The following is a 25,580-nucleotide window of genomic DNA, read 5'->3' as shown; positions in this document are numbered from 1 at the left end:
ACACTCATCCGCTAGCTTACGAGGTGAGTTTCCTTCCAGTAGGGACGGGTCTAAGGCCACAATGCCGGCCCGTTCAGTTAGCAGTAGTCCCGGACTTCGGTCCGGTGTAGTAGTTAGTATGTTTGATGCCTTCGTGGTTCAGACATGTTTTATGTGCTATGTGTATGTGTTTATGTTCCGGGCCACGGCCCGATGCAGTATGCAGTATAAATTGTTATGATATGCTATGCTATGTGCAGTCATTCCCGGACCTCGGTCCGATGCAGGGGACACGGTCCCAGTCAGTTCCGGACTTCGGTCCGATGCAGTCAGTTCCGGGCTTCGGTCCGATGCAGTTAGTTCCGGACTTCGGTCCGATGCAGTCAGTTCCGGACTTCGGTCCGATGCAGTTAGTTCTGGACTTCGGTCCGATGCAGGGGACAAGGTCCCAGTCAGTTCCGGACTTCGGTCCGATGCAGTTTCCGGGCCCCGGCCCGATGCAGTGGGCAAGGCCCAATATGTGTTTATATGTTGTGGTATGGTATGTGGTAAGTTGGGGGAGCTCACTAAGCTTCGTGCTTACAGTTTCAGTTTTGGTTTCAGGTACTTCCGCAAGCAAAGGGAAGAGCTCTGGATGACGGCATCGCACACACCACCGTTTCAGCTTTAGTCTGGATTTGATTTAGTTGTTGTTTTTGGATACAGTATGTTACAGTTTCCGCACAGTACTTTATTATATTTTGGGGCATATCACGCTTGGTTTATTTATATGATACTCTGATTATAGTTTTGATGGTATTAAAAATGAAAATTTTTGGGTCGTATTTTTGGGTTGTTTCAGAAAGGGTAAGTCTGTGATAGTCCTGTGTACCATTCCCAAAGAGTCTACATGTTTTTATTTTAAAGAGAAGGGGTATTGGTTGCAAAACTGCCCTGAATACCTGAAAGATCTGAGAGAAGGAAGAATCAAAAAGTTTGACTCTGCTTCAGTTAAGTACACTGTCTAACTCTGTTAAGTTTCTAATTGTTAATTCTTAATACATGATGTGACTAGGTTGCATTTTGATGTTTGGCAGGGTCAAACAAATGGAAGGAAACTTAAAGGAATAGTATGTTGAATTTCATCGCGAAGATGGATTTCAATCATGGTTCGAAGATCGGATTTTTCAGCTACTACTTAGGAGTTATGATAGACTGCTAGGAAATATGTAATATCATAGTTTTCATTTAAAGTTGCATTGTAAGGAAAAAGTTTTTTCGCATTTTATAAATAAATAAAACTTTGTTTTGTTTTATATCTCCTTGCAATGACATCTATGAAAAATTGATGTTTGTATGTTTCTAGTAATATTGGAAATACGAATTTGATTCTTTCATTTGTGGCAGTGTTTAAATTTACAAAATAAGGAAAGATTTTCATCATGCAAGTTTCAATTGGACAGAAACTTGGAATCGTGCAAGTTGTATTGTATGATGAATGAGTTTTTTCATCTTTGGAGAATTAAGACTAATTCCTTGTTCACATGTATATGTGAGTCAAGTGAAGGACTAAGGGATCGAGTACACATTCTTATGCACTAGTCAAGTGCACCACAAAGATCGATAAGACTATTCGTCATGATTTACTTAAGTTTAGTAAATATGGTTATAATTACAAGTTTAAGTATAATTTTGAAACATTGGAAAAGTTTCAATGTATGGCAGAACGAATGAGAAGAATTAAATTAGGCAGAAAGATAAAAGTTTCTCAAATCTAAAAAGATGGGAGAGTACTTTAGTATCCTACTTTATGATCATCTTAATGATTATGAAACCATATCACAATCCATCCTCTAAGGACATCTTAGTGCATTCTTATGCCTAAGAAGAGGAGTCATGAATTGTTGAAGTGGTTAAATCAAGAAGATGAGTCATACTTCATTCCAAAATAATTCTTAGAGTCATACTCCAAGATTGTAACTTGAGTGACATATCTTAAAGAAGGTTTATAACACTTGTCAAATGTAAGAGTAAAATGTTTCCTGCTCTTGTACATTTGAAATTGGTAAGTTGTGATGTTTTGGATAAAACAAAGACCAACTAAGGCCAATTGTGTGAAGTGTTTTTCTTGATAAGAATCCACACTATCTCTTGAATATTTGTTTTTCAAGGAATGGTTCTTGGCAAGAGAGTCTTAATGTCAAGAGGACAATGGGAGTTTAAAAGATCCTGAAAGAGTTTCAAGAACTAATCAAGAATAAAACATGTAGTTTATCACTAGCGCACGACTTGAGGTTTGTAATCTATCGTGTTGACATATTCTTATTTCATTGCTCATTCCAGTTAAAATTGACTGTGCATCTGAGTTAACAAGTTCTCAATTGTCTGCATAACAACCTGGAAGCAATGGTAGGCCTTGTGCTACCAAGTGGCAAGAAGTTAAGATTGCACAAGTTCAGTCCATATGAGTTTGGATTTGTCACTAACCTTGTCTTATGGTTATGATTTTGACAAATTCACATGGATCGGAACACATACACCATAAAATCTAAGTGTCATAAGGTTTCTCTCCGATTCATGAAAATGATGGTGAGGAAACGCTTTCACTAAGTAGATTTTAAGTAGATAGCAATTGTGATATTGACATTCTCAAACTCGTTAGTGGAGCATGTGTGGGTAACCAGCACACTAACATAGACTTGTGAGAAATGTAAAATGTCTAAACAACTGAGACTATGATTACGAAATCCCTTTTCATAGTTCTACAAATTTGTTAGACACACATGTGAGCTATCTAAGAAAAGGTGTATGATTTTGATAAAGTCTTATCAAACCATCTCGTATCAGAAATCTGAACTTTGGTAAGAAAGTCAATAGAGTATTGATTTCTAGAAGTCCAACTGATTTCTGGATACATGTAAAAGCTAGTGGGAGCATAAGTGTTATGATGATAAAATCATGTTAGTGGGAGCATGATTATTATGTTTAGTATTGCAAGTTGGCAATGTTAATTATATAAAACAAAAAGGGTTTCAATGCATATTTTCCTTTTTGTTATTTTATGACTATTTCGGGTACTCTCGAATCTTGTGAGCATAATTGCAGGTTTTTGGGTCTAGCGGAGCGGGAGTGTTCGGGACGTATAGGAGGCGATGAGATTTGGTAGACAAAAATGATGTTGGGCTTGATGGGTAGTGGCGATGATGCATGGAGTGATCTTGATGATTATTTGAAGACTTGGAGAGAAATAAACTTTAAATTTGCAAGATGCGGGGGAATATTCAAGCGTACGTAAATTATTAATCGGGCGAATTCACGAGCTTTGGAGGATTTGGAGAGGTCAAATTGGGCTTAAAATGAAGAAAAACTTGAAGAAAATGGGCTAGGAGGTGATTGGATTCGATCTGGGCCAAGTGGGCTAAGCTATGGAGGCCCAAAACCTCAAAGATGCTACATCCAGGGACCACCCGCGCAACCCACCCGCGCAAGAGCACGCGGGTCGCGCAACCTCCTGCAGGGGCAGTTTCGGAAATTCTTCTTTTGAGCTATTTGAGGAAGGTTGGTGCCCATCTTTTGCATACTCTTGGACACCCGATTTTTGAAGATTCTCTCTGGAGTTTTGGAGACTTTGGAAGGCCAAGAACCCTTGAAGAACATCATATTTTTACCTCTTGATTCTTGCTTAATGTTTGGTACAAATTTCTCTAACTTTGTTTCTTTGGGTTTAGCCATGCTTGGCTAAGCTAATCTTGGTTGACTTTTGGTTAATCCTTTGAACTTTTGTTGAATGTTGAAGAATGTTCTTGAATCTTTATGGAAATGTTTTGTATTTTAACATCTTATCATTACTTGTATGTTTTAGTTCATGAGTTTAAATGTGTTTGTGGTGATTAGTTGGCTAATTTCTTGATTAAGTAAAGGATCCTCAAATTAGCAAGCAACAAATGATTTTTGTGTTGTTTTTGCTTCACACAATCATAAAAACATTTCCTCCAACATGGTGGTGAAAGCATTTGACCCCTCTTGGATTTGGTGACTTTTTGGTTCTTAATGCTAGTTGACTTTCACTAATTACATGCTATTTGGAATTAGTGACTTTGACTAAGGAAATTGTTATGAGCTTCTCTAGCCATTTCAACAATTAAGAAAAGTCTAGGTAATCTCAAGCTCATTGGATTACTATAGCCAAATTGAGGATTTAAAACAAGTATTGCACCATTGAATTCTAATGATATGTTCATCAAAAGTCAAAGTGAGAAAACTTTAAGTCAACCATCTTTCCCTTATTGATTTTACATCAAATTCTTATTTTTGTTGCAATTGTCTATTTAAATCATAGTTAATTCTAGTTTGTTTCAAGTATTTCAAAACATCAAAACCCCCATTTTTAATTTATTGTCATATTCCAAGTATTTTACAAAGAGATTTTTCATAGAGTTATCAAATTGAACCAGTCTCCGTGGATCCGATCCCTTTACCACTATACACTATTTTAGTGTGTAATAATTAGGGTTATTATTTGTGTTGGCCTCGACAACCACCAGAATACTCTGTAATGTCTGTTGACAAGTCTTTGTGACTTTGTGCATAGTCATTACAAGAGGATCAATGCATATAAGTTTAGAATCTAACAAAATTTGGTAAATGGTAGGAATTTGGAATTCTTACATTTACGATAAGGATTTGGGATTGCGAAATGGCCATCATTGGAATTATGTTCAATTGATCTATTCCACAAAGTAAAGATCGTAGATAAACACAATGTGCATACTTAGAGTGTGGCATAGTTGTTGTTTGGAAAAACATAGTGTGCATGCTTGGAGCATGGCATGGCTATTGTTTTTTTTATTCAAGTATAAAGTTGATTATTCGAAACATTATACAATGAATAAGTTATCCTCACTATATCGATAGGGTCTACGACACCAAGGCCGACCCTTTAGTTGTTATTGTTATGGTATGCTACATGTGGTTATGATCTGTTAGATCGGAATCGGGGTAGACAGTATGTTATGCTCTTATGATCCATAGGGATTGGTATGTTAGTGACCTGCTAGGTCGGTACTCTAGCTACAGAATATTTCTATGATTGATGATCAGTGAGACATATATGTTTGATGTTTGTATATGCCAATATATGATAGTATGCACACATGGTTATTTGCTTGTGGTTGGGTTGAGGCGATCCTGCTTTGTGCTGAAGGCCAATATTCCCTATGAGCGGTTCGAGGAGACTGTAGGCCCACGTGGCGGACCAGTCATGCCGAAGGCTCGGGATAGGTTCAGACAGACTGTAGTCCCGATATGGCGGTCCAATCAGGCCGATGGCCCAAAGTGCTTGTTGATTGATTGATTATTACTAATATGGTATTGTCAGTGTGGTATTGGTATTTTGGGGGTAGCTCACTAAGCCATCGGGCTTACAATTTTCAGTTTATTGTTTCAGGTACTTCAGGAGATCATGGAAAGGCGAAGGCGTGACCGTACCGCTCCTCATCCTTATGTTATGATTTTGGGACACTCTGATGGATTTGGATCTGAAAACATTTTTGTAAACAAACTTTTTTTGATTTTATTTACGATTGAAAAAGTTTAAATTTGGCGTAAAATTTATGGATGTTACAAGTTGGTATCAGAGCCTTGGTTTGAGTGAATTGGAGGAACACTCGTGTGAATCCAGTCTCAAATCAAGGAGATTTTTAGAAAATAAGTCTTTTTTCTAAATGATTTTCAAAATAAAGGATGGAGGGTGCATAGGGAATGATCAGCCGGAGCCTGTAAGTAAACCCTAAAAATACCATACAGTTATTTGATATTCTGATATGTTAGAACAACATGCTAGTGTTAGGCTAGGGATCTCTGGGAATCGCATGATAGATTTGCCTGATTATATGATGCCTATTAGCCTAGGGTTTCTTGTATGTGGAATTGACATCATAACTGTAGATGTTTAGTGTATGCATCACAGTTGTGCATAATAAAGACCTTATAGTCTGAGAATGTTGATTCGGCCTTCGGTAGGATTGGATATTCGAAAGTCTATTGGGTCCAGCGTTATGTGCAGTTAGCATGCAATTACACTGCAGGGGATGATGGAAGTTTCATGGATGTATGAGTCATAAGAAGTGGTGAGATTAGATGTGAGATAGTTGATATTCCTCTAGAAGTGAGGGTTGGGCGCATTTCTATGTTGATGATATTGTTAGGGCGTTGTGGTGACACTCGAGACAAGACAACTTCAATCTTCAACGCTCTTGGCCTTTTCTTTTCAAGGTTTACCTTTCGACTGAGAGCATCAGCGACAACATTTGCTTTACCAAGGTGGTAAAGTATCTCACAGTTGTAGTCCTTGAGTAACTCTAGCCAGCGTCATTGCCTCATGTCCAGTTCTTTCTAACTAAAGAGATACTAAAGACTCTTATGGTCGGTGAAACGTTTGCACTTTTTGCCATAAAGATAATACCTCCATATTTTTAGGGCAAAATACTACCGCTGGCAACTCCAGATCATGAGTGGGGTAGTTCATTTCATGTTCTTTCAATTTTCGAGGTGCATATGCTATCACCTTTTCTCTTTGAGTTAGAACACATCCCAACCCGACTCCCGATGCATCGCTATGTATACGAACTCTTCAACTCCATCGGGTAGAGAAAGAATTGGTGTTTCACATAATTTCTTCATTAGCTTCTCTAATGTTTCCTTATGATTTTCACTCCAAGCATAAGTAGCTTCCTTGTAGGTCAAAGATGTCAATGGAGCAACAATCGAAGAAAAGACTTGGGTAAACTTTCGGTAATATCCAACTAATCCTAGAAAGCTTCGGATCTCCGTGGGACTCTTTGGTTGTTCCCACTTTGTTATGGCTTCAATCTTAGCTGGGTCAACCATAATCCCTTCTTGGTTAACCACATGACCCAAAAATTGGACTTCTTTGAATCCGAAAATCACATTTGGAGAACTTTGCATACAGCTTCTTTTTTTAATACATCCACCACTTCTCGCAAGTGTCTGCCATGCTTCTCCTAGCTTTTCGAGTAAATCAGAATGTCATCTATGAACACTATCACATATTTATCTAGGAATGGTTTACAAACCCTATTCATTAAATCCATGAAGGCTGCTGAAGCATTGGTTAGTCCAAATGACATAACCAAAAACTCATAGTGCCTATATTTTGTTCTGAATGCAATATTTTCAATATCATGCTCTCTCACCTTTAGCTGATGATATCCTGACCTGAGATCAATCTTCGAGAAATAAATCGAACCTTGCAGCTGATCGAACAGGTCATCAATCCTTGGCAACGGGTACTTGTTGTTTATTGTGGCCTTGCTCAGCTCTCTGTAATCTATGCACATTCTCATGCTCCCATCTTTCTTCTTTACAAATAACACCAGAGCTCTCCAGGGTGATGAACTAGGTCTAATGAAACCGTTATCCAATAACTCCTGAAGTTGTGTCATAAGATCCTTCATCTCTGTTGGTGCTAATCGATATGGGGCTTTTGCTATCGGTGTTGTTCTTGGTAACAAGTCTGTTCTAAACTCCACTCGTCTATCAGGGGGCAATACAGGATGATTTTCAGGAAAGACCTCCTGATAGTCACACACCACTGGTATGCTGCGCATTTCCTTATTCTCCTTCTTGGTATCGATCACGAACGTCATGTACAATCTACATCCTTTAGACAAACATTTTATGGCTTTCATCAGGGAAATGATTTCAGAATTCACTTTGCGCTTGTCTCCATATAACATAAATGACTCTTTTCCAGACGGGTTTATCCTTACTATATTTTTCTTGCATAATATTTCGGCATCATTGGTGCTAAGTCAATCCATCCCCAGAATGAAGTCGAAACCATTTAACTCGATCGGTAACAACTTCTCATGGAATTTGTTTCCGTTTAATTCGATGACAATGTTCTTTATACATTCGCTAACAGATACGAATTTGCCACTAGCAAATTCTACAATTAAGGAATCATCTAACTTTTCTATAGGCAATGTAGGTATTTTACCAAATTTATGTGATATAAAGGAGTAATTCGCTCCAGAATCAAACAATAAATTGGCAGGCAACCCATTTACAAGAAAGGTACCTGAAGCGACATCCGCGACATCCTTTGCGACTTCGAATGTCATCTAGAAAGCTCTGACTTTTGGATTTGGTGGGAGATTAGGCTTTGCTGCCTCTTTCTTCTTCGGGCAGTCCTTCAAAATGAGCCCTTCTTCGTTGCAGCAATAACATACTTTCTTAATGAAGTTGCATTCATTGGCATAATGCCCACGCTTTCCACATTTATAACATGTGACCTCTCCATCACATTTCCCAGAGTTCTTGTTCTTGCACTTCTCACACCACTTTGTTTCGGTTCATCCTCCAAATTTCCTCGAACCAGACTTCGAGAACTTGCATTTCTTGTTGGAACCTGAAGTTCCTTCAAACTTTCTCTTCTCGCCAACTTCAGCCTTGCTGGTGGCTCTCCCCTTAATCATATCTTCAACAGACTTGGCAGCCCAGATAGCTGCCTCCAGAGTAAGTGCCTGACGGACTGGCATTGCATACTCCCATGGAAGCCCCTTTGTGTACCTGTCAATTTTTTCCAATTCATTCAGGACAATACACAAAGAAAACTCCATTCTGTCTGTGAAGTTATTGGTGTATTCATCGATGGCCATGCTTCCCTTCTTTAATGTCAGAAATTTGTTTTCCAGCTCAAGTAGATTTTGGGCCGAGCAGTACTTGTGCTTGAAATGCACCAAGAACTCTACCCAAGACCCAAGTCAGTTACAGTGGCTCAACAGGGCTTAGGGTATTCCCCAGAGTGTTCCACCAGCGAACAACGCCACCTCTGAACCGACACACTGCAAATATGGTTTGTAACCTGCCCTTGCAACCACATGTCATAAAGGTCAATTCCATTTCCAAGATCCAATCCATTACTCGGACAGGATCTTCCTTTCCAGTAAAAGTTGATGGCTTGCAAGTCATAAAATCTTTGTACTTGCATCCATTTCTCTCGACTCCTTACTCTTGATTATTCCTCCTATCCACAAGCGGTTCAGTCAGACCAACAGATCTACTATAATTTCCCTCCTCTGACTGACCAACATTTAATTTCGGTTGTTCAATAGGTATTGAAGGTTCACTCCTGTTGTTCAACAACAATTGTCTCATTTCCTCCCTTTGTTCAGCCATCATGTCTTGAATCATGACTCACACTCCATTCATTGTGATTGGTTATGGTGTAGCTTCTGTTATAGGCACTTGTTCTATCACTTATGGTTGAGGTTGCTGAATTTTGTTTGCATTTCCAGGTCCACTTCGAGTTTTCGCCATTGTAATCTATACACCAAATAAGGAAAATTTAGATCTTCATCACTCCGAAACATTACATGCTAGTTCTAATATCGTAGTCGTACGCTTATAATCCTGAACACATAAGGTTTCCAGATCCGATCGGCAACAGACCATAGATCCGAACAAATAATGGCATATATGACAAACATATAGCATTTAGCACATAAAAGCATTTTATGCATCTTTCCTAAAATATATTAGTCCTCGTGTCTAAAATATGGTAGACACTCATCTCACAATCATCACTTAGCATTCTAAGTTTAAGTCTAGAAATCCTACAAATTCCTAGTTCGCTTAAACTAATGCTCTGATACCAACTGTGACATCCACAAGTTTCTCAGCCAGAAAAGACCGATTTAATTTATGCTTTTAAAAAAAAATCAGAGTAACCTTTTAAAACTTCGGGATGTCATGTTCTGATACAGACCAAAAACATAATCAGTACATCATAAGCCTTACAATAGTTATTTACAACTAATGACCTATCATCCAAAAATCCCTCTTCATTATCCAAACTATGCTCTGGGTCCACTACCTGTAATATAAAAAGTTAAGTAGGTCAAGCTTGGGAGCTTGGTGAGCATATAGGGTTTTCAACCCACAAATAATAATAAATTTATTAATTTCATTGACCAACAATAAATTTATTAATTTCTTCAACCAACAATAACCCTGATTACACGTTCCCATTATCCTCACTTTACGTCCCTAAGCACCTATCATAAGGGACCTAGCCTAAGGATCATCATCAGGATGAACACTACTACTAAAGGGATTCCTCAGCCATACATGTCCTTAAGATAACCATGAGGGGGATGGAGTACACCAGCGAACATATAGTTGTCCAACACCTATATGTTACGAGCCTGCTAGCATTCCACTGGACTGTCTAGAAAGGTCCGTGGTCGTCATCTATACTCCGCTAGATGACTAGAACAACAACAACAACAAGGCCTCTCATCATTTTAACACACAACAACTATTTCCTCCACCTATATTATACCCAACATATTTGTAGATAAAAATACATATACAGTTTAAATCATTTTAAAACCTGTATAAAACATTTATTCAACACCCATCTCAAATAAATATACATATAGGATGTATTTTGTAGAAAATGCTTCATATCTATGTGTAGGATGAAAGTAACTATACACTTACTTGTTAAGACGATAATTGGGCAGCACCTCGTCTCTTAAAATAATATTTTCAGATGAAATCGAGGTGTTTTCTCAGAAACCGGGTTTCACACGGACAAAGTTTCGGTTCGAAAACTCTTTTTCTCGGGATCTTCGGGCTCTCCGGGACTTGCTTACGATGCTAGGATGATATTCTAGGCTTAGGGGTAATTTTTGCAACAAAATGGAAAGTAGAGGGTGAAAGGATTGAAAAAAAAGTACCCAAAATTCGACTGGCTTCGGTTCCTATTTATAGGAGACCGAAGCACCTTAGTACGTGGGGCGTACAACTCAGGTACGCGGGACATACTACCTCGCATAAGTCTTCGTTGGGCGTAACTTCGTACGTTGTGCGTACGAAATGGATTAGTTCGGACGCGTCAAGGCTACAATACGTGGCTCACATGCGAAGGAGTAGGGAGGGTGACGAACTTCGGAACCCTTACACGAGTACGTTGGGTGTACTCCTTCTGTATGTTGGGCGTACTCCCTCGGACTAGCGTCGAAGTTTGTGCCCTAAACTTCAAAAATCCGTACTTTTCACATACGAACTCCATTTTTGACATTCTTTATATCCACGCATAGGTATGACCGTGCTATATAACTTTCATTTGGACTCCATCGGCTAATTTTGACTTTATTTTTAAAGTTATATTTTTAACAGATCGTGACAAGAAAAGTCCGTTAAAAATTCATACCTTTTTCATCCGACGTCCGTTTTTTTTCTGTCTTTTTACCGTTGAACTACTATCAACAAGATCTTCAATTCTTGTTTAAGTTGTTTTGGCTAAAAACCACTCGATCTAAAATTTGAGTTTCGGGCTACATACTACTATGTCAAATCTTAGAAAATTAATAACATCCTAATACGAAGTCAGATTTTGACATTCTTTTTATGCATGCTTTCGGTTTAACGAATATTACGACTTTCATTTAGATTGTTAAGGCTAAAAATCACTTTATCGTAAATTCACTTTTTATGTCATACATCGTCGTACCGGTTCTGTTGCGAAACTTCGACAAGTCATAACTACTTCGTTATAACTCGGATTTCGGTATTCTTTATATCTCCGGAATCCTTGTTTCAACCACTACAACTTCCTTCATAGATATCGGGTTTATCTAACGTTTATTTTCGACGCTTATTTTTATTCTTAACTTATTAAATCATAATAATTAAACAATAAACATATAATAATCAAATAATACATTTTTATTATTTCAAAATAAGTTACAAAGGTTGACCTAGACTATTATATCAACATTAGTGCCTAGCATAGAAACACGAACGTTACATATAAAAGTAAAGTTATAAACTTATTGTAAAACAACATTTAAAATGAAATAAAAAACAACGTTTTAAAAACAATTTGTGAAATAACATGTACAAAACAATTATATAAACGAAAAAAAAAGTTAAAGAATCTAAGAAATGTAAATCAAGTAATTCACGGACTTAAGAATTCAAATAAGAAAACAAATAAACTTCAGTGTAACTGCAACCTTATTTAAAATGTAAACAATAGTAATGGATAATTTCGTCAGGACTAAGGGTGTAATTGAGTCGAGTGGAGTTGAACACTGACAAGCTTGAAACTCGACTTAACTAAAAAACTCGAGTTCAAGCTTGACTCAAGCCTTAACTGAAAGCTCGAGCTCAAGCTTTATAAGGCCTTCGAGTTTGGTTTGACTCGACTCGACTCAATTAGCTATTAGAAAAATTAAATTACAATAGAAATGTGATTAAGCTCGTGAGTTTGACCTGAGTCGATTTTATAATATGTGAATATGAAGAAAATAAATTAATGGTAAAAGTGTAAATACAACAATGATCGATTAAGCTCGCGACTTTCACAAGCCAAATATTCCAATACTCAATCTTAGTTCGATAATATATTTTTCGAGTAGTTGGAGCTCGAGCTCGACTCAACTTGAACCGAGTTGATTTCGAATATTTTTTGAGCTGGTCTTGACTCTTCAGTATCTCACGAGTTGTTTCGACTCAGTTACATCCCTAGCTTGAACCGATAAAAAGAGTGGTTGACTGGAGCTTTTTAGTCGATGTATGCATGTATTTTTATTATTAAATAAAAGATTTAAGATATGCAAGTACATACTAATTTTTTTAATCGGCAACTAACCTACTCCTAAAACTACCCATATCTTCTAATGAAACTTGAACTTTTAACTTCTTATTTGAATCTTCTCATTTGAAAGTGTCACTCCTTACTTTTAAACCAAAAACTCTTTATTAATTAATTAAGTGTAAAGCTAAAATTAATATTACATCATCAATAGACAATAGCAATTATTATCGATCATGTAAAACATATTACATATCGATGTGTTACTCTAATTAATTTGTTGCCCTAGCAATAATCAGCAACTCAGTTTCTTAAAACCCATGGGTTTTGTTAATCTAAATTTATAGCCTCAAAAGTTCATGATATGTGTAAATTTATAATATTCCACAATATTTATTATGCTCATCTCTCTTTCACACGGAATATAGAATATAGATACAATTAAAACAAACCCGAAATTCTCATTTCAATAATGAATTGGGATTAGTTTTTTATTTCTTGATTTCTTGGAGTTCATTCATAATGTGCAGTCTCATCTAATACGTTGATGAAATTATGAGGAAGAACCAACCCCATGTTACTGTGGAAATAAGAACAAATTGTTGTAATTTCAGATACTTTGTTTGCGAGGAAAAATGTTTTTATGGGAATGAGATTTTTTGGAGTTACGCCTTCGGAATGGGCTCAAAGTTCCAAGAAGACTCGGAGTATTATAAATTGAGTAAAACTAGGTGGTGTGAGTGTTCATTTCTTTGGTATAAAACAATACGATTAAAATGTAAAATTAATTAGCACTTTGCCATTTTTTTAGTTTCAATCAACGACTTATCCAATAAAACCACTAAAATCGATTCTCAATATGAAATCTTTTGTTATTTGTAGAGTAAATTACTGAAATCGTCCATATATTTGACTAAAATTACATGTTTGGTCCCTAACGGGGTTTTTGTACTCGGATCATCCTTATGTTTTGTTTTTGCTTCCCGGCCGACTTAAAATGACCATACTACCCTTATGTATTTCTTTTATAATTAATTTTTGTTTATGTATAATTATTAAATTAAAACAAATAGTATAATAAGATATGGGCCTCACCATGCTACAAATTACCCACAACCCCTTAATGACCCTTTCAATCAACGTCGCTTCCCACCTCCATCTCTCTTCTCTCATGTCTCGACTCCGCCTCTCTCACCGGAATCTGCCGCCTCCATTGAACAAGCATCAACCACCTTATGTCTCCCTCTCCTACAGTCTCAACTCGCTGGAAGATCTAACTTCCTAAACCTTAAGTAATCTGACGAATCTGAAGTGTACTAAAAAGATCGTCATTGGAGATCAATTTCTTTATGTTCACCACTTTCATCCTTATTTTCTCAAGTACTATTATGTGATGTGGGTTTGAGTTTACATGCAACCAACAAACATGTGCACATTCATATAAAAAAGTAAACATGCAAATCTAACATATCACTAATCATGGCAACCATCCTATAATCAGGATACTAATCTAACCGATGACTAACATAGCAACCATCCTATAACCAGGATATTGATCTCACCGATCTCTAACATAGCAACCATCCTATAACCAAGATACTGATCTAACCGATCTCTAACATAGCAACCATCCTATAACCATGATTCATATCATAAAGCATAACATGCAATAACCAGGATACAAACCCGAAAAGGGCCGACATTGGTGCCTTCGACCCTGTTAGTATAGTGAGGACAACTCACCTCGTAAATGTCGTACTAAAGTGATAAGCTCAAACTCTTGAATCACAACCACATACTCCACCACCTATAATTGCCATAAGACCACTTCCATAAATTCTCAAATTACCAAAATAACCCAGAAGTCAACTGGTCAACCCTTGGTCAAAGTCAAAGTCAATGGTCACGGTCAACAGTCCATGTAGACCCTACTCGTAGAGTCCTTCCAGAACTCGAGAAGTTGTGAAAACCTCCAGTTGACTAGTCGAGTTTCCAGGTAAATCGTCGAGTCTGTGCGTGTCTAATTGTCAGGAAAACTCCAACTGACTCATCGAGTCGTCATGCTGACTCGCTGAGTCCAGGCAGAACCAGAACAGAAAAACCCTCTCCAACTCGCCGAGTTGGATTATCTGACTAGTCGAGTTTGTGCGGTCCATCCCATCTCCAAGTGATTCTAAGCTATTCCAATGCTCCAATCAGTAGATCTAGCCTCTTGGGGCACGTTTGTCACATAATGTTGCAAACTTTACATGCATGCAAGGCTCAAATAGTCAAAACCAAGATATATAAGAGGTTCTAAGGGAGGAAGAAGGTATTAAATCACTAAAGGCTGAAACTTTATGACCTTAGAGATCGAGATAAGCCTAGATCTGAAGTTGCAACTTCACATCACACCCAATACCCGAAATAACATAAAAACATTTCTAAAATGGACCTAATCATACATGAATAGATCTAGATAGAAAAAGGTCAAGGTAACAACTTGTTACCTCAAAAACGATGCTAAGATGAAGTAGGGCTCGAATCTACAACATTCCTCTTGTTCCAAGCTTGAGTACTTCAAGACCTTGCTTCCACAGTCCACCTCAAGGCTTAATATCACACAAAAGGAGAGAAAAACGGTAATTTTGGGTTTCTGGACTCACAAGGGGATGTAAGTAAGGGGCAAATGATCCTTCAAATAGGGTGCAAATCCCCAAAAATTAGGGTTTCATCCTCCATCTATAACTTGTCGAGTCGTGTCCTCCGACTCGTCGTGTTAGTCACTTAAGCACGTGGCCAAAAATGTTCCTACTCGACGAGTCAGGGCATCTAACTCGTCGAGTAGACCTTTCAAATATGAAAAATAAAGTTGTAAAGTTCATACTTGATAGTCGGGGTGTTACACGTTGATTTTGGCATTTTCCCAAGCCTAATCCAGCTCAATTTCATCTTTGAAATGTATATGCTTTTGATAATAGTTTATATTATAAATAAGAGTAAATTATTGAAATCGTCCTTATTGTTTGGGTAAAATTACGCATTTAGTCCCTAACATTTTTTTTTGCACTTGGACAATCCTTGTATTTTGTTATCGTTTTGTTTTTGGTCCCCGACTGACTTAAAATGACCATACTATCCTTAGTATATATTTTATGTATTTTTCTAATTGTTAATATTAATTAATTTACTTATTATTATATAATTGACGAATGTACAACCCTTTAAGCTGATGTACAACCACACTCAAAATAACTTGTTCAAAGTGCATATGTAATCTTGATAGCCACCACCAGAAAGTTACTCTGCTGCTGTATCTCTCTCCTCTACCGGTCACCACCTCCGGAAACCACCTCTCTAGTATCCACGAAAATCAAACTTGATGCTATCTTTTTAGAAAAAAAAATCCAAAAAAATATTGAATGAAGCAAATGAAGAAAACTGAATGTAAACCTAAAACAAACTTGAAGGAATCCGAAAGTGAACCTAATCAAACCTTAGATAAACTTGATGCAACCTTTCAAAAAAATCCTCAAGCATATCTGATGCAAACCCAACCTAATTATATTTCAGAAAATCAAATAAGAAAAAAAACACTGAAGTGAGAAATCGATTTCCAAAAATCCGCAAGCAAACTTGAAGCATACCTAACCTAAAATACATCCAAATGAAAAATTGATTCCGGACAATTGATTTTGTGGAAAAGGGTTGAGGCAGGTTCTGATGTGTGTAGTAGGCCAAGACACCCTGGGCGGACCGGGTAGACTGCAGGCCCGAACCGGGTAAATCTAGTTAGGCCGAAGGCCTAGCGAGCGGTCTAGATAGACTGAAGGTTACCATGGACTTCATTATAAAGTTACCTCGGACGACGCGCGGAGTTGATGCGATATGGGTCATCGTTGATCGATTGACCAATAGTGCCCATTTCATACCAATTCAGGAGAGTATTTTGGCCGAGAAGCTGACAGGCATCTACATCAGGGAGGTGGTAGCTCGACATGGGGTGCTGGTTTCTATGATTTCTGACAGGGATGTGCGGTTCACTTCCAGATGCTGAAAGAAATTTCATGATAAGTTGGGTACTCGTCTGCATTTCAGCACGACTTTCCACATGCAGACGGATGGTCAAAGCGATCGGACCATCCAAACCTTGGAGGATATGTTGTAGGCATGCGTTCTAGACTTCGGTGGTAGCTGGGATACCTACCTTCCCTTGGCAGAGTTTTCCTATAATAATAACTACCACGCTAGTATCGACCGACCTCCTTTCGAGATGCTTTACGAGTGGAAGTGAAAGACCCTAATATGTTGGGGTGAGGTTGGTCAGAGGGTCATGGGGAGTACCGAAGTGGTACCCAAGATGATGGAGAAGATCCAACAGGTCCGGATTAGACTCCGGATGACTTAGATTCGACAGAAGAGCTATGCCAACCGACTTCGATCGGACTTGGAGTTTCAGGTCGGGGATATGGTTTTTCTAAAGGTGTCACCTTGAAAAGGTGTCATCCTCTTTAGAAAACGAGGCAAGTTGGACCCCATGTATATCAGACCTTTTAGGGTTATAGCTCGGGTGGGCAAGGTAGCATATCGGTTGGTTCCAAAAGAGCATAGACAGGTCCACAACACTTTTCATGTTTCGCAGATGCGAAAGTGCATAGCCGATGATTCTGTGGTGTTTCCTCTAGAGAACATACAGGTGGATGATTGCTTGAACTACATCGAGAGATATGTAGCCATTCTAAAAAATAAGACGACGACTATGAGAAACAGGTAAATAGAACTGGTAAAGGTGTAGTGGCAACACCATAAGGGCTCAGAATGGACATGGGAGCTAGAGGACGAGATGAGGGAGCATTACCCCGAGCTATTCCCAACAACAACAACAAACTTCGAGGACGAAGTCTAATTCAAGAGGGGGAGATTTGTAACATCCGAGTCGCCAGGTTTTCCTTCGATTTAATTAGGCGTTTTATATATTGCAATTGTGAGAAAGGTTGTATGCTAGCGTACGTACTTTACGCACGACGTACACGATTGGGGCGCGAAGTGGGGCGGGGGGGGGGGGGGGGAAGCCTTGCGTATGCTAGACGTACCCAAGCGTACGCTGGGCATAACCTGTCCAGCTGCAAACCCTAAATTTTAGGGTTTGTACCATATATAAAGACATTAGCTCCGTCCCAAACCTCATTCCTTCAGCCTCCATTGTCCCTAAAGAATAGAAATCGAACCCTAAACCTCTTTGCATGCTTTGTGAGCTAATTTGGTGCACTTTTGGGTGATTTTTGGTGGTTTTGAAGAATAGGAAGTTAGAAGGAGGAGCAAGAACATGAGAGGGGATTGTAGATCTAGGATTTTAGCATATTTTCTGACTTATTTGAGGTATCAAGCTTAAAACTTGACCATTGCATGCTTAGTTGTAGTTTTGGGGTGTTTTATGTGACATTTTGACTACATAGTTGAGATTTCTTGTGGTTTGGTAGTTCCAGCCCATAAGAGTTGTCCTTTTGAGCTCTTGGAAGCATTTATAGCCATAAAAATCGGAACTTGATGGTTAAGCCACAACCATGCAAGAGTTAGATGGTCAAAAAATGTGTTTAAGGACTTAAATCATGTCTTAACCCCCATCCATGCATGCAAAGGCATAAAGTTTGTAACTTTATGGTATAGGACGTCTTAAAGGATCTGGATCTATGTTTTGGACGTTAGAACTTAATGGATTAAGTCACAAAGGATTTATAAGGAAACTAGCCAGTACGTCGGGCGTACCCCTGGTACGCTGCGCGTATTGGGTCAATCTCCCCGAAGTGGTCAAGACCAGCGTACGTTGGGCGTATTTGCCAGGTACACTGTACGTACACATGAAGAGTGTTCAAATGGTATTTGGGCCTTAGGATGTTAGGCTTGAAAATAGTTAGGCCTCATGACCCACTGTGGATTAAGGCTTCTGGGCCTAGACCTAGGATATATGGTATTGGGCCTTAATGGGCCTTGAAACTTAAATGAATGGACTTGGGCCTTAATTTAATTAGGAGTGGGGCCTTGGGAGAAAGAGGTCTAATAGGCCAAGGATTAGGAAACCTTGTCGTGGGACATGAATTGGGCCATAAGGGAGTCCTATTTGGACCCAATAACTGACTAGGGAATTTATTATGCTTTAGGGAGAGTTGTTACGAGCTAGCCAAGGAGTACGATTTCAGCATACATAGTGAGGTGGGTCTCCCTTTGTAGAACTGTGGGTTGAAGGCACTAATGCCAACCCACTAGTATTGGTATGGCCTAATAATTGTCTTCGTGATAATTATTAAGGCGGTATGTATTATTGGTGCTTATGTGTGATATACATGATTTATGTGGTAGTGGTAGGGGTGAAATAGACCCCGTAATCGGTTAGAATAAAACCAATGGGTAGGTCGGTCACCCATGTATGTTTGACAGGGGTAGGTCGGACACCCCGATATGTCTGACATGGGTAAGTTGAGCACCCATGTATATTCAGCATGGTGGGTCGGCCACCCATATATGTTTTACAACATGTTTATTATTTGTATGTGGTATGGTGGGGGATATTCACTAAGCTTCTTGCTTACGATTTTTAGTTTTGGTTTCAGGTACTTCTAGCTCGAAGGGGAAATGACCGGCTTGATCGCATCGCATCACACCATGATTTTACGCATTAGTGATTTTGGGATTATGACTTTGATGATGATTTATATGTATCGTTGGATAACACAACTAAACTATTTTATGTTTACATGGTTTTGAGAAATTTAATATGGTTTATTTTATGATTTGATGAACTTAAAAATGAAATTTTTGGTTATAAATTTTGGGATGTTACATATAGCCATGTATTCTTTATAAATGTATGTATGAACATTTTTTTTAATAAAATTGTAAGTAAAAATATATTGTTTTTTTACGAGAGTAATCTAAACGAAAATTGTATTAAACTTAATTACGAACGTATGGATATAAAAGTCATTAAATTTTGAGATCATATGAAGAAGTTACGATGTTTAGAACACAAGACCTAAGCCAAATCATAAAACCTAAGCAGTCCAGGCCACGATGGCCATAAACATCAACATTCCAAAATACCTTATTAATGATTGTCTCACGTAGGATGTTGTGAAAAAAACTTAAAGAAACTATACGTATTAAATGTTTATAAAAACAACAAAGCTAATTTTACAACAAAAACAATATTAAGAACTAAGTGTATACAAAATAAAAAATATATAGTCTATTAAGGAGCTATTTGTTTCACCTCCTAATGATCCTATTAAGAGGTTGATTCTGGATGTCCAAGAACATTTTTACGCTCTTAATTAGTGTGACTGAATCCATAAGACATGAAAGGAGTCTGAACGATTTTTTTTTGTCTACCGCCCTTTCCCTAAAAAAAAACACGTCGCCACTTTTTTCTTCCTCTTCCTACACATCGAAAACTGTCCTCCCCCATTATCCCTCTTCTCTTCTCAGGCGACTACACCTTCTCTCTACCGCATCCGGCAGCGCCGCTCCGCCTCCGTCTTCGCTTCCTCTCCCTTCGTCGGTAAGCTTTTCTTTTTGGTCGTTTTTTTCATGCCAATCTTTTTGGTCGACTTTTTCCAGCCCCAAAGCATGTCCTGCTCGATCTGTGTGAAACTGGTGTTCTATCTCTGTTCTTGCTCCTCGATTTTTTCAGGCTTTGTGTGAAATCAATTTTTTTACTTTGTTTGTGAAAGTATTGACATCGATTTGTATGAAACTCATCATATGTGTGTATTACTATGAAATCGATTTGTAGGGTTAATTCATGTAACATCCTTGTTTTTAGGTATGAAATTCCAATTCTTAAATTATTAATTGTTGCATTTTTGGCTTGGCCGCACTAAGATTAATGAAACGCGTGATATAATAGTGTCTAATCTATATGATATAATTGTATGATTTTGATATGATAAGTATCGTTGCAGGAAACGAGCATGGCAATGAATTGCATAAAGTCGTTGAGAAATGTTGGTGTCACTAACAGTGGATTAGGAAGCTGTAGAACATTTGCTGTTGGAGGTAAGGCGAAAAAGGGTAAAGGTGGAGGGGCTTCTGATGCTCCAAAGCAGTCGAGTTTAAGCAAAGAAGTGAAATCTACAACAGTTGTAGGGGCAAATATCCTCAAGGAGGGGACTGACCCTAAAATACTTGCAGATTCTGAGTATCCAGAGTGGCTGTGGCATCTTCTGGATAAAAAACCTGCACTGAGTGAGCTTAGAAGGAAGAATATTGAAACTCTTCCATATGAAGACCTCAAAAGGTTTGTGAAGCTTGATAACAGATCAAGAATCAAAGAAAACAACACCACCAGGGCCAAAAACTAAAACTGATTTCAATGTTCTTCCAGGTTTAGGTTTATGTTTAGGTGTTGCTGCTTATCCATAGATATGATGATTATTGCATATCATAATATAAACTTGGCACTTGTTTCTTTTTTAGCCCTTTCATCTCTTTCTTTTGTCTGTTGTTCATCTGAATGGTGAGTGAACTTTGAGATTTATCATCTTATTGACCAATTAATAACAACCATGTTTTTTATCAGTTTTTACCCAATCAGGCTAATTCATATCAGTCAAAGGTGTGGAAAAAAGAAAAATGATAGGGCGACTTCAAATTGATGAATCTGGGAACAATTTCACTTTAATCATAATATAAAGGATATCATCTTCATTTCACTAATGAAGTGCAAACCCGCCTTGAGTTGCGTTTTTGGGACTGGTTTACCTTTATTTTTAAATGGTATAATTAAAAAAAAGAAGTTCATGGATCATGACACTTATATGTTTTGTTACCTGAAAATTGCTTTAATTCTTCTTTTAATATTAGGATAATGATTTAAGAGGGTAATATATTTTTCGATTTGTACACATTTAGTCATTGGGTTTTTTTTGTTCGTATTTACCCCTTCAACTTGTTAAACTGTACACATCCAGTTCTTATGATCGGTTACTCTATGTTAGCCGGAAAAAATGACTTATTAGGGTAACATATTTCTCATTTTGTACACATTTAGTCCTTAATATTTTTGTACATATTTGGTCCTTAATATATATTTTTTTTGTTTCAAAATAAGTCATTTTTTGTTTTTGTACTAATTCAGTACTTATGAATGATTTATTTAGGGTTTTTCTCACGACATCTAACGTGAGACAATCATTGATGATAGGTACAGCTCTCTTTGGGTGCTTGCAGTGTACCGACAACCTCTGCTTTTTCTGTACGCGGTGTAAATTTTTTGATATTTTTCGATCTTTTTCTCTTTATTCTACTTACCGGCAACACCTACTATCAAATCTTGCGTCCGTCCCTGATTGATGAGGTGTTTGGGGTTGTTAATACTTATGTCCATCGCGGCCTCGACTGCTTGGTTGCATATTTTTTGTGGTTTGACTTATGTTTTGTATTTCGAACATCGTAACTTCTTCATACGATATCTGATTTTAACGATTTTTATATTTATGTGTTCGTATTTTAAATCTGCTATAACTTTTGTTAAGATTACTCTCGTTAAAATATAATATGTTTTTACTTACGATTTTATAAAAGAAAAACATCAATACATGCATGCATAAAAAACGTATGAATATAAAGATCGTAGTTAAAATATATATTACTTTTTAACGGGATAATTTAAACGAAAGTTGTAGTAGACTAAAATATAAATGCATAAATATAAAGGTCGTTAAAATCCGCGATAGATGAAAAAGTTATGACATTCAAAACACATGACCTAAACAATCAAGTCGGGATCACGATAGACATAAACATCAAAAGTCTAAAACACCTTATTAATGATTGTTCCATGTAAGATGTTGTGAGAAAAACTTAAAGAAAATATTCATAAGTATTGAATGAGTACAAAAACAAAATAAATTATTTTGCAACAAAAAAAAAATTAAGGACTAAATGTGTACAAAAATATTAAGGATTAAATGTGTACACAACGAGAAATATATTACCCTATTGAGATATTTTTACCGGTTAACTTGAAATAACCGGTCATAAGGACTGAATGTGTACAGTTTAACAAGTTGAAAGGGTAAATGTAAACAAAAAATAAACTCAGTGACCAAATGTATACAAATCGAAGAATATATTACCTTTTTAAATCATTATCTCTTTAATATTTAACAGAGGTTTGAACCAAAGTGTACACTTATATGTAAAATTTGATGTTGATGTAAGGCTAGAGGGTACGGTGCCACCGAAACCGTACTCCCTTCGTTACCACGTAAGCGCTACGTCATTTTTACCACAAAAATGCGGTTCTTTGCCACACCCAAGGAGTGGTGCCACACTTTATTTTTAAAAAAAAATTAATTTAAATAAAAATTTTAATTTCTCTCAAACCAATCACAAGCTAGTCAAATTATCCCCACACAATCACAAACTGCGGTCATTTTTTGCCACACTACGGTTTGAACTGCACCCAAACCGCACCCTGGGGGCGGTGTTTGCTGCTTATGTGGCAAAACCACACCCTCTCTACCGCACCACTCCCTCAAACCTAATGACTAGTTATGTTATCTTGTTAATTCCACTCCTTTCTAATTTCATTACATCGAATCCAATCCAACTACATAAATCAAATATGAAAACCCATGTGATTTACTAATCAATTATCATTGTAAATATCTTATCTTTCATGTCCCTACTTTCAAACTATTATTGTCTTATCATTCGTCCCTACCTTTGTCCAGCTTCACATTTTTTGTCGTTTTTATGAGCCAATAACTTGGTGCGTTTTTGGTATGGAACTAAATCTATAAAATAATGGAAGATAAGATAAAATAAAACAATAACGTCATAAATTTATTGATGATTGATACACACCATTCATTCACTAATCTATATTCCAACATGCTAACCCTTTGCATTAGTGACAGAATCCCAAATAATTTCCAAATCTTTAGCAAACTCTTTTTCTCTTCCAATAATGACAGCTGTATGACCAACACCATTTATGATCTTGACCTCTGCATCAGGAACCTTAACTTTAACATTATTGCTGCATTCCACCGGCACCACCAGGTCTCTTGACCCCTGAACCACGCTCACCCTGGCTCGAGCCGCTCTCAAGGTTTCAAGGCACGGGTCCATCATCTTGGCTCCACCACATATCACATTATGCATCGTGTGCCAAGCCGAATGGTGCGTGTGCCTCGTCAAGTCTATCACTAAAAAATTCAACTTCCTGCAAATTACATCACATCATCATATAAAAACCTTTTTATTTAATGTCATGAATGATAATTGAAAATTTTTAGTGTACCTTTGGCGAGTGATAAGCTTCAAAATCTTTTCCCATGTCGTGTGGTGCCTACACACGAAATAACACACACATCTGCCTAAATGCTCGTACCATGTCATGAATGATGCGCCAAACGATAATGGTGGCCATAAACGTTTGTACGCCAGTTTTTTTAATGCTATTTGAGTAGCATCCTCTTCTCCACTCGACAAAAAGCAAGGCTGAAAAAAGAATTCATGGATTCTAGTAAGAACAAGTTAAAAAATGTTTAGCAAGAATTAATTAAGGAGCTTAACTTACTGGAGCAATTAGAGTGATGGATTTGAGATTGTTTGGATGCTTTGCTGCTAATGCTAAAGCAATTATGCAGCCCATGGAGTGTGCAACCAAATGGAATGAAGTCAAGTTGAATTCATGGATGACTGACTTTTCGATCATTTCCGTATGATCATTCAGAGTGTAGAGACATTCCCTTGGCTTTGGGCTATTTCCAAATCCCAAAAGATCTACAGCAAACAGTTTGTATTTGCTACTATTTAACTCAGGAAACACCGTTTCTGTCCAAAGAAAAGAAGACGAAAGAAACCCATGTAGAAATATCACGTTTTCACCGGAATCATCATTGTTTCCTGCCAACACACATAACATAATTCTTTACATATCTAGGGTTCATCAAACAGATAAATGAAAAGAGGAAAGAGGAGTACCTTTACCTTTTGATGGATTCTTAACAACAACGTGAAGCTTCGCATCATCTCCATTTTTCATCCAAGAAACACAGGATGCACAACCACAATCAGACCACCTAGTCTTACCCATATCATTACTTTGGGAACTCTGTCTCTGACCCGATCTGGAAGGCGTAATTCGAGAGAACCCCATTTCCCTAAAAACGTTTTTCCTCCCAAACAGAGTATCCGAAATCCCAGTGTTTTTCTCTTCACAGTTACTTATTCCATTTTGACTTCGACAGTAACATTCGGTTGGCTTACCCTCCAAAATTTTATCAACATAACTGAAGAAAATGCACATTACGACATCCAAGAAATCAAAAACTATGAAAACTAATTGGTTTATTACAGAAATAAGAAATTCTGCTGTTTTTCTTGGCCATTTCCCCCACAAATCTGCCATTGAAGTTCTCATTCTAACTAAATCTCAAGATTACATAAACCCTAAGGTTTTCTCTGCATATGTGTACATATGTTTGCGTGTGTGTGACTGTGTATGTCTCCCTCTCAGTGTATACAGAGAGAGAGAGAGAGAACCAGGGAGAGAGCATACTTACATGCGACGCATTTCTGGCCACGTCACGTTGAATTTTCTGAATGTTGGATAAATTTCAATTTAGCCCCTTATACTTTACATATTTGAAATTCGTCTGGAAATACCAATAAAAATGAGAGAGTAAATTACACGAATCGTCTCTCGTCTAGGTGTCAAAATGCACGTTCAGTCTCTATTTTAAAAAATAAACTCGGACCGTCCCATGTTTGTTTTAAACTTGCACGTTTCATCCCTCATTAGTTTAAATTTACACGCTTCATCCTTTGGCAGACATAGAATGACTATATTGCCTTTATGAATTTATTTTAATATTTTTATTATTATTTACAGTTAAAAAAAAAGAATATGCCACCCACTAAGATTTTAATCCATTTCGTTGCATCTCTACCACCTGTGACCATCCACCTCCTGTGTCTACCTCCTCTTAAACGCGCTTATTCCCTT

At 37.5% G+C, this 25,580-nt stretch overlaps 2 protein-coding genes across 3 annotated transcripts; one reads left to right on the top strand and one right to left on the bottom strand.

The window, feature by feature from the left end:
- Positions 1-19,960: 19,960 nt before the first annotated feature.
- On the top strand, positions 19,961-21,036 carry LOC145034439 (large ribosomal subunit protein mL54-like). The gene is made up of 2 exons (XM_078982852.1): positions 19,961-20,120; positions 20,524-21,036. Exon 2 carries the CDS (start codon positions 20,533-20,535, stop codon positions 20,920-20,922), a length of 390 nt encoding a protein of 129 aa, XP_078838978.1. The 5' UTR covers positions 19,961-20,120; positions 20,524-20,532; the 3' UTR covers positions 20,923-21,036.
- A 2,348-nt stretch (positions 21,037-23,384) lies between these two features.
- LOC145034437 (alpha/beta-Hydrolases superfamily protein) lies at positions 23,385-25,149 on the bottom strand. Of its 2 annotated transcripts, none has more exons than XM_078982850.1 (4): positions 24,557-25,149; positions 24,150-24,478; positions 23,871-24,070; positions 23,385-23,792 (listed from the first exon to the last, which is right to left on the bottom strand). In XM_078982850.1, exons 1-4 carry the CDS (start codon positions 24,993-24,995, stop codon positions 23,462-23,464), a joined length of 1,299 nt encoding a protein of 432 aa, XP_078838976.1. In that variant the 5' UTR covers positions 24,996-25,149; the 3' UTR covers positions 23,385-23,461. The 2 variants fall into 2 exon arrangements, with proteins under 2 accessions (XP_078838976.1, XP_078838977.1); XM_078982851.1 differs by having other exon boundaries at positions 24,563-25,148.
- Between the last annotated feature and the right edge of the window lie 431 nt (positions 25,150-25,580).

The sequence above is a fragment of the Lactuca saligna genome, chromosome 3 (assembly GCF_052625555.1).
Source record: "Lactuca saligna cultivar CGN05327 chromosome 3, ASM5262555v1, whole genome shotgun sequence".
NCBI lineage: Eukaryota > Viridiplantae > Streptophyta > Magnoliopsida > Asterales > Asteraceae > Lactuca > Lactuca saligna.
This window is presented reverse-complemented; position numbering and strand designations above follow the sequence as displayed.